The sequence below is a fragment of the Malania oleifera genome, chromosome 1, assembly GCF_029873635.1.
Source record: "Malania oleifera isolate guangnan ecotype guangnan chromosome 1, ASM2987363v1, whole genome shotgun sequence".
NCBI classification, from domain to species: Eukaryota; Viridiplantae; Streptophyta; class Magnoliopsida; order Santalales; family Ximeniaceae; genus Malania; species Malania oleifera.
Genome location: NC_080417.1, coordinates 146,555,641 through 146,565,065, shown reverse-complemented (window position 1 = coordinate 146,565,065; position 9,425 = coordinate 146,555,641). Strand labels below are relative to the sequence as shown.

The 9,425-nt window shown below is 40.9% G+C and overlaps 1 protein-coding gene across 1 annotated transcript; it reads right to left on the bottom strand.

Moving 5' to 3' along the window:
- Positions 1 to 6,747: 6,747 nt before the first annotated feature.
- Positions 6,748 to 7,772, bottom strand: LOC131149601 (F-box/LRR-repeat protein At3g59250-like). The gene is made up of 2 exons (XM_058100203.1): positions 7,480 to 7,772; positions 6,748 to 7,285 (listed from the first exon to the last, which is right to left on the bottom strand). Exons 1-2 carry the CDS (start codon positions 7,770 to 7,772, stop codon positions 6,748 to 6,750), a joined length of 831 nt encoding a protein of 276 aa, XP_057956186.1.
- Positions 7,773 to 9,425: the final 1,653 nt, after the last annotated feature.

Here is a 9,425-nt window from a genome sequence, read left to right as displayed (position 1 = left end):
CTACCCATTTTACTAACCAAAAGAAATGCTTATAGATAGTGTTTAACACCTTACTGTATTCGGCTTCATGGCCTAAGATGGTTTCAAACAAATGACATCCCATAAGGTCGACTTTGAGCAACTTGACAATAAAATTTTAGCAGTATCTGTGATCCTGCACTACCAATGCTGATAGAAAAATAGTTGAGTGTTGCTCGGCCTAGTTTAGACAGTAAAGAGGTTGACCATTCCATATGACTATGAGCAGGAATTTGTGCGATGCTTCAATTCAGTAGTCTCTAAATAATAATAACAGGACACAAGGATACAACAAAAACATAACAATTTCTAATTGTTGTCAAAAACAAATACTACATCTCCACAACTTAATTACAAGAAGTGAGCAAAGCAAAGAACCTGCCTCTTATGATATAACCCTGTGTTAGGGTGTGACAATGTAATGGGAAAAAGGGGGAGTGAGATACTGCTATAATTGTATTCTTCAGGAATTTAGAATGAATATATGAATATCTGTATTATCGCTTGTATGGTGATTCTCTTGTAGATAAATAATACAAGTAATTCTTTTCATTGTGGTGTTCTGTTGCCTTGGATTATGATGTCTCTATTTGTTATAGTCTTATTCGGTGTATAAGAATATATTGCTCATGTGAAATCCTATTGTTCCTTGTTTTCCTTGAGTATTGAGATTCACCTGGTGCTCGTGCTTGCAGGCTTGAACGTGTGAGAGTTGGCTGACTTGTCAAGGGAGAGCTCTCAACGAGTGCCACACGGCCTTACTTGAGTCCCATTTTGGGGATCCGTGACAGTTGGTATCAGAGCACAGTGTATGCGAGCACCATGCGTGGGATTATGAGGAATAAGTCAGGAAGAGTGAAGCGCATTGAGGCGCTTGAGACAAAACTGCAACCCTGGAGACAACGTGGGGTGACCTCCAAGGGTTGGTGGCAACGTTGATAAAAGAGAAAGGCGTGTCAACAAAGCTTGAGGCCGCCGAAGAAAACCCTAGAGAAAATCTCTATGGGGTATCAAAAGTCGTAGAGAGACTTGAGGAACTTGAAAAATTCATTCCAAGTGTGAAATCCCTGGAGAAACAGCCAAGAAAGCTTGAGGCCTTCCAGAAGAGTATCAAGCAGTTGGAAGCCTTTGAGAGCAGGCTACAACATATTGAGAGCATATTGCCATCTCTTTCGTCCCAACGGGGAAAGCCAATAGAGCTTAAGGCCTCCTTACGGGAGCTAACGGATAATCTTGATTTCCTTACAGAAGATGTTAAAGTGTCCATTATTACTTTGAAGGAAGATTTGAAGGAGATGGACAATGTCCAAAGTGCGGTGGTCCAAGTCCAGAGGGATTTACAAGAGATCACTGCGAAAGTGAATGCAGTGGCACAGTTTACCCGATGGCCAGTTGCACATCCAAATGAGAGTTCTCGATGGAAGGTACCGGAACCTAAAAGCTTTGGGGGTACACGAGATGCAAAGGAGCTAGACAATTTCTTCTTTGATATGGAACACTACTTCACGTGCTACCGAGTGGATTTAGAAGTGGACCGGGTCAATATGGTAACGGTATACCTGGTTGGGGATGCAAAATTGTGGTGGAGAACTAAATGGAATGATATTCAGCACAATAGATGTGTCATTAACACATGTGAAGGGTTGAAGCAGGCGTTGAAGGTCCAATTCTATCCAGAAAATGTGGAGTATATAGCAAAGTGCAAAGTAATGGAATTGCAACAGACGGGCTTATTAAGGAGTTATGTAAGGGAATACCAAGCCTTGATGTTGGACATTGTAGACATAACTAAATCGGATAAACTGATTCATTTTCTTCGGGGTTTGAAGACATGGCCAAGAAATGAAATACGTCGGCAAGGTGCTGGCGATCTCTCTTCTGCCCTCGCTGTTGCTGAACGGTTGAATGATTTTTCAGATAATTCTGGGAAGCAAAATTTCCCTACATCTGCCAATAATGATTCTCATCCCAACAAAGTGTATAAGCCCACAAATGGGAAAAGGGATAGGGAGACAAATAGTTCTTGGAAAGATAAAAGAGCGCCCATAAATAGGGAGTGGAGGGGCGGACGAACGGGGGGTGGAGAGCGTCGACCGATCTCTTGTTTTCTTTGCATGGGACCACATCGAGTGGCGGAGTGCCCCGATTGTAAGGCTTTGAATGCTATAAAGGCCCTTCGAGGGGAAATCGAAACCTCAACAGCAATTCCAAAAGAACAACCGAATATGGTGGGAGCCTTGAGATTTTTAGGGGCATTAGAGCGTCAAGTAAGTAACAACAAGTCTCAGGAGAAAGGACTAATGTATGTGGATCTACTTTTGAATGGAAAGGAAATCAGGGCCATGATTGATACAGGGGCCACCCATAATTTCATTGCTGATTCTGAAGCTCAACGATTAGAATTGCAAGTAGATAAAGATGTGGGCAAGATAAAAGTAGTGAATTCTCCAGCATTAACAACGGTGGGGGTGGTACCTAAAGTGGCATGCCAAATGGGATCATGGTCTGGAACAGTTGATTTCACTGTGGCACCCCTTAACGACTTTGATGTGGTATTGGGGATGGATTTTCTTAAAGTGACACGCTCAATGCCGATCCTAGCTGCGGATTGTCTTGTGATAATAGGAAGTGCACCTTGTGCGGTCCCCGCAGCCTACAACAATTTCGATAAGAGGAAGTTGCTTTCAGCCCTCTAATTCAAAAAGAGAGTAAAAAGGGGAGAATCTTCTTTCGTGGTTCTACCAATAGTCTCAGAAGATGCAGAAGTAGGGAAATATCCACTTGAGATTAAGGAAGTTTTAGAAGAGTTCAAGGAGATGATCCCGGAACAGCTACCGAGGGTTTTACCACGTCGACGACAGATTGACCACGAAATTGAACTTTTGCCAAGAGTAAAGCCGCCAGCACGTGCCCCTTATCGAATGGCGCCGCCTGAGTTAGCTGAACTTAGAAGGCAACTGAATGATCTTATTGCAGCAGGGTTCATCCGACCTTCAAAAGCACCTTTTGGGGCCCCAGTGTTATTTCAAAAGAAATAAGATGGTAGTTTGCGCTTGTGTATAGATTATCGTATTCCACTGATTGCTGATATTTTTGACCAGTTAAGTACAGTTAGATATTTCACGAAACTGGACTTGAAGTCGGGATATCATCAAGTGCGCATTATTGAGGGAGATGAACCGAAGACCACTTGTGTCACACGGTATGGAGCATTTGAATTCCTTGTCATGCCTTTTGGGCTAACAAATGCACCCACTACCTTTTGTTCCCTAATGAATCAAGTTTTTCGGGACTACCTTGATCAGTTTGTTATTGTTCACCTTGATGACATACTGGTTTTCAGCGTATCCTTAGAAGAACATAAAGATCATCTTCGAAAGATTTTTCAAAAACTCAAAGAAAATCAGTTATATGTAAAAGGAGAGAAGTGTGCTTTCGCTCAAAAGCGTATTAAATTCTTGGGGCATATCATTGAGGAGGGCCAGATTTGGTTGAATTCAGCCAAAGTAAAAACTATCAAGGAGTGGCGAGCACCTACATCCGTTAGAGAACTGCGATCTTTCTTGAGTCTAGCCAACTACTACCGAAAGTTTATAGAGGAGTACTCTAAAAGAGTTGTATTATTAACGAATTTACTGAGGAAGGGGGTACCATGGGGGTGGTCAGAAGAGTGTCAATCAGCATTTGTTGAATTAAAGGAAAAGATTGTAGGAGATCCTGCGCTAATCTTTCCTGATGTGACAAAACCATTTGAAGTGCAAGTAGATGCCTCAGACTTTGCATTAGGGGGAGTTCTCTTGCAGGAAGGGCATCCAGTTGCTTTTGAAAGTAGAAAATTGTCGGGTGCCTAACGGAACTATACAGCACAAGAAAAGGAGCTTCTCGCAGTGGTACACTGTCTTCGGGTGTGGAGGCACTATTTCTTGGGGTCCAAATTTGTGGTAAAAACCGATAATGTAGCAGTTACTCATTTTTTGTCACAACCTGGACTAACGTCAAAACAAACCCGTTGGCATGAGAAGCTAGCTGAATTTGATTTTGCTTTTGAATATAAAGTGGGGAAGACGAATGAAGTGGCCGACACTTTAAGTAGAAAAACTGAGTTGGCAGCATTGAAAATCATCAGTCATCTATCAACTAGTAGAGTGGCGCTACCTTTGAAGAATCTTATCAAGGAACATTTAAGTACAGACCAACAGGCGCAGTCACTAAGCAAACTAAAAGACGAAGGGAAGACACGACAATTCTGGGTAGAAGATGGACTGATAATGACTAAAGACAGGAGAGTCTATGTGCCTAAAGCTGGAAACTTGAGGAAAACCTTACTAAAAGAGTCATGATACGTTATGGGCTGGTCATCCGGGATGGCGAAGAACTCATGCTTTGATTACACAGGGGTACTATTGACCGAATATGCAAGATGATGTGATGAGTTATACTAAAACGTGCTTGATCTGTCAACAAGACAAGGTAGAAAGAAAAAAGACCTCAGGTTTATTGGAACCATTGCTAGTTCCTGCTAGGCCATGGGAGTCTCTTTGGATTTCATTTTCTCGTTCCCAAAAGTAGAGGAGTTTGACACAATTTTGGTGGTGATTGATTGGTTCTCAAAGTATGCAACTTTCGTACCAGTCTCGAAGCCGTGTTCAGTAGAGAAGACAGCTCAGTTATTCTTCAAGCATGTGGTGAAATATTGAGGTGTTCTAGAAAGCTTAATTAGTGATAGGGATGTTAGATTCACGGGGAGATTTTGAGGTAAACTCTTTCGCTTGATGGGTTTAAACCTTAATCTTTCCACGAGCTATCACCCACAAACAGGTGGTCAAACTGAACGTTTTAATAGGAAGCTGGAAGAATACTTGCGACATTTTGTTCATTCCAATCAGAAGAATTGAGTTACATTATTGGACATGGCACAATTCTGTTTTAACTCTATGAAATCTTCTACAACTAATAAAAGCCCTTTTGAAATTGTGACAGGTCAACAACCGACTCTTCCACACACTCTGGATGGTCCATACAAAGGAAATTGCCCAAAAGCCTACCAATTCACGAAAAATTGGTTGCAAAACATCGAAGTCACCCGAGCTCAGTTAGAAAAAGCATCAAAACGCATGAAGAAATGGGCTGACAAAGGGAGACGACCACAATAATTTGAAGCCGAAGATCTGGCTCTTGTAAAAGTGCCGCCGGAGACATTTCGCTTTCTTCGTGGCAAGAATAAAAGGCTGTTACGTCGTTACAAAGGTCCAATCAGAGTAATCGAAAATGTGGGACATGCATCTTATCGGCTTGAGCAACCCGAGTGAATGAAAAGCCACAAACGTCTAGTCCATCCCGTGTTTCATGTAAGCAATTTAAAGTCATTCCACACAGATGAAGCAGATCCGCACCGACAAAAATTAAGGAGATCAACAATTTCCAAAAGGCATCCTGTCACCAAAGAAGTCCAGGAGATCATTGCATACAGAGTCGTCAATCTAGAAGGTCGTCAACAACAACTTCTTCTGGTTCAGTGGTTAGGACTGGGGGAAGAAGAGAATAGTTGGAAAACAGCAGACAACCTTCAACATGTCATACTAAAGATTGAAGATTTCATAAATTTGTAGTCAACGACATCTACATCGACATCAGAAGAGTGAGAAGGCCATCTACAACACATCGACGAGGACGTCGATATATTGAGTGGGGGAGGATGTTAGGGTGTGACAATGTAATGGGGAAAAAGGGGAGTGAGATACTGCTATAATTGTATTCTTCAGGGATTTAAAATGAATATATGAATATCTGTGTTATCGCTTGTATGGTGATTCTCTTGTAGATGAATAATACAAATAGTTCTTTTCATTGTGGTGTTCTATTGCCTTGGATTATGATGTCTCTGATTGTTATAGTCTTATTCAGTGTATAAGAATATATTGCTCATGTGAAATCCTATTGTTCCTTGTTTTTCTTGAGTATTGAGACTCACCTAGTGCTCATGCTTGCAAGTTTGAACATGTGAGAGTTGGCTGACTTGTCGAGGGAGAGCTCTCAACGAGTGCCACACGGCCCTTACTTTAGTCCCATTTTGCAGCTCCGTGACACCCTGCTTAATATATATATATGCAAAAGCGCTATAAAATGTCGATGTCGAGGTCGATCTGACAAGTTTTGGAAAGCCTTGGAAGCATTAATAGTTTCTTACTAACATCAAAGGAACTCTTGAGATCATAGGTCCATGATTTAATGATTTTCAGCATTTCCAGTCCTCCTGAAATTTTTAGAAAATATCCTATCAGCTTGAATTCATATTGACTTCCAATAAATCTCCTTATTTCAATTTTTCGAAGCATTGACGACAAGCACTTCTGCCCTTTATTCTGCAAGGTAGTGGGAGACTGTGATCTCGCAGGCCAAAGTAGGAATATGAAGAATGTTAAAATTGCATGTATGTGGTGAAAAAACTAATTTAAACTGCACATCCTCAATGCTTCCTTATCATTACTTACCTGTGGAAAGATGAGCTCAACAAGATGTGGGGAGTACTCAATAAATGTAGACACCACTTTCCACTCACTAGCATATGCAGAACCAAGCTCCAAGTAGGTTAAGTGGGGAAATTGTGGGAGACAGAATTGACTACTGCCCTCGAGAGACTTTGTTCGTGCAGGACACAAATAAGATCTAGTGAGAAATTTTCATTGAGAAATGAAGAAATGAAAATCAATCAACATATGAGTCAGTCGTTTAAGAATTTACAGACACAAAAAGGAAATGAAGGAAACTTACCAGTAGATAATCATTTATTAAATGGAGACTACTCACATTGTAGATGCCTTTAAGAAAATTGACAACTTTCAGACCTGCTATAGACCGCATTCCACATACCGGGCGAATGTTAACATGAGCTTCAACGAGAGAGTTTTCTAGATTCTTCCATTCATATCCTTTGGCTTCAAAATCAACGTAGTTTAGGTACCCAAGGAGCGGAAAATCAAACACTATTTCATACGGAGGTATTTCGTAATTGGATGTTCTTCCATCAATGGTCAGCCTTAGAAGTGTAGGTATTGAAATATCAACGACTTTCATTCTGTTAAAATTGCAGAATTTTATGAGCAGATCTTCAAGCACAGAGCAGCCAGCAAATAAGCGTTTAACCGAACCATCATCGACCAACACCATGCTCCGAAGATGAAGAATCTTCATACTTGAAAAACGAACACTTGCAAGAACATTAAGCTCAGCCCCATTCATGGTCAATTTTAGAACCGTCAGTGTTGCGCTGGTAAAAAGATTGCAAGGCAAGAGTTTTGATTTTGGTAGCGGCGAAATATGAAGATCAAGTTCTCGAACACCATGCCATAGTGCAGCGGATATCCATGTATTTAGATGCGGTTTCATCTCGTACCGAGATCATGGCCAGCAGTGCAGTTAAGACAGAATCTATTTATCGAAAGTGAGTTGCGCAGCGCCAACACTCTGTAAACGAAACTCACAAAACTATTAAAGAGGACCAAATCTGTTTTACGCCTTTTACCGCCACGTTTATGGAAGTCAAAAACGACAAGGGAATCGTCGAAGAGGAGGTTACTGGCGGAAGCAAAGAGATGCTTCCACCTGGTGGACAAGACGCTGGCTCTCATTGCATCAGTTGTAGGAACGAACGAGAGAATAAGAGAAAGAACAGAGTCCGGGAGACGGCTGATCCTATCATCTGTAGCTTCACCCGCTGCAGAGTGTCGGCGTTTCAAATTCAGGGGCGAACCCATGATGGAACAGGCTCTTGGCTCGACTCCTAGGGATGAAGGAGAGATCGCAACATCGATGAAATACAGCAATTTCTAGCTCGTTAGCTTGCTCGAGGGTTTTGACGATTTTGAGAAGGCAGCGGCGGCGGCAGTTCTTGAAATTAATGAGTGCGTAGACACAGTGGCCTTGGTGGCAGATACATGCAGTGGCCTGCAGATACCAAATCTGCAAGAGATATGATGAGAAACCACACTGTAACATATGATTGCTCTCATTTAACACAAGTACCGCATTGTTCAGAAATGAAAATGATATATATGGGCACCATCGCATAATTCATCGCCGGAGGCTCTATCTTGGCTTTTCATCGCATCGTTTTCTATATACGCTTTGAGTTTATTGGTTCTTCGTTTTAGGGGCCGTGATGTTGATCAAGCTGAAGAGCTAACTTCGATTATATGCCGCCATATATACAACTCGACGCTCACGCTAAAATTTGCCATGAGTCGCTAAAATAATTAAACCATACTTTCTTCTTCATGTTAATTTGCCATGGTTCATCATTTTCTGTCCATTTTTCTCGATGAATAGCTTATTCAACTCATTGCATTTTGGATATTTTTAATTATGCCTGACAAAACCTTTGTTTGATTAATGTCGTTCAAAGATCTCTGAACAAAGATAAAATTTGTTACAAATTGGTACACTAAATCAAAAATAGATTGAGGGAGATTCCCTCAACCTGAGCGAAATGTAATTATGTAACAACATTTTCTTTTCTTTTTTCTTCTCTCTTTTTGCTCGGTAATTCAGGAAACATACTACATTGCTCCCACAGGCCAACCAGGTAAAATTACCAAGAATTAAGCAAAGCTTAGGAGCCATTCACCATGGCGTCAGAAATTATGAAAATAAAAATTTTAAAATAAATACTAAAATTAAAAATAAAAATTATAAATTGAAACTAGTAACCAAGTTAATTGTATTGGCGCGAGCTATCATAGTAAACAATCAAGAGAGATTTTAGGCATTTGAAATTTGTAACATCCCACAAATCAAGGTGAGAGATTTGAGGTATTTGAAATTTATAACATCCCATAAATCAGGGTGGTTAGCTTGAGTCTAGGAGATGAAAAACTGTATAATAAAGTTAAGTTTTTTATCTATAAGAAAGGAAAGACGGCTGAAAAAAAAAAAAAAAAAAAGGATGAAGAAGGAGTAGAATACAAAAGACAGATTTTTTACATGGTATCAAAGCCAAACGAGTTCTGGCTTCCTATATTGCATCCTAACCATACCTCTATTCATGGCGGACTCTGATGATTTGAACTCTTTTGGCGACACGTCCAATCTCTCTAATTCTATCTTTGAATTGACTACAAGGATGACCGAGGTTTTGAATAACACTCGGACTCCGACCATCACCACTGAAACATCCGCTGCTCCAATCGGCATTAAGTTGGATGGTTCCAATTATGCACTGTGGTCCCAGGTTATTGAGATGTATATCTCTGGCAAGGATAAACTGGGGTACATTAATGGTGGCTTTCCCCAGCTGTTATCCACTGATCCCTCCTTTCGCAAGTGGCGCACCGATAACGCCATTGTTAAAGGTTGGTTAATTTCTTCCATGGATTCGTCCTTGATTGGCAATTTTATTCGGTTTCCTACGG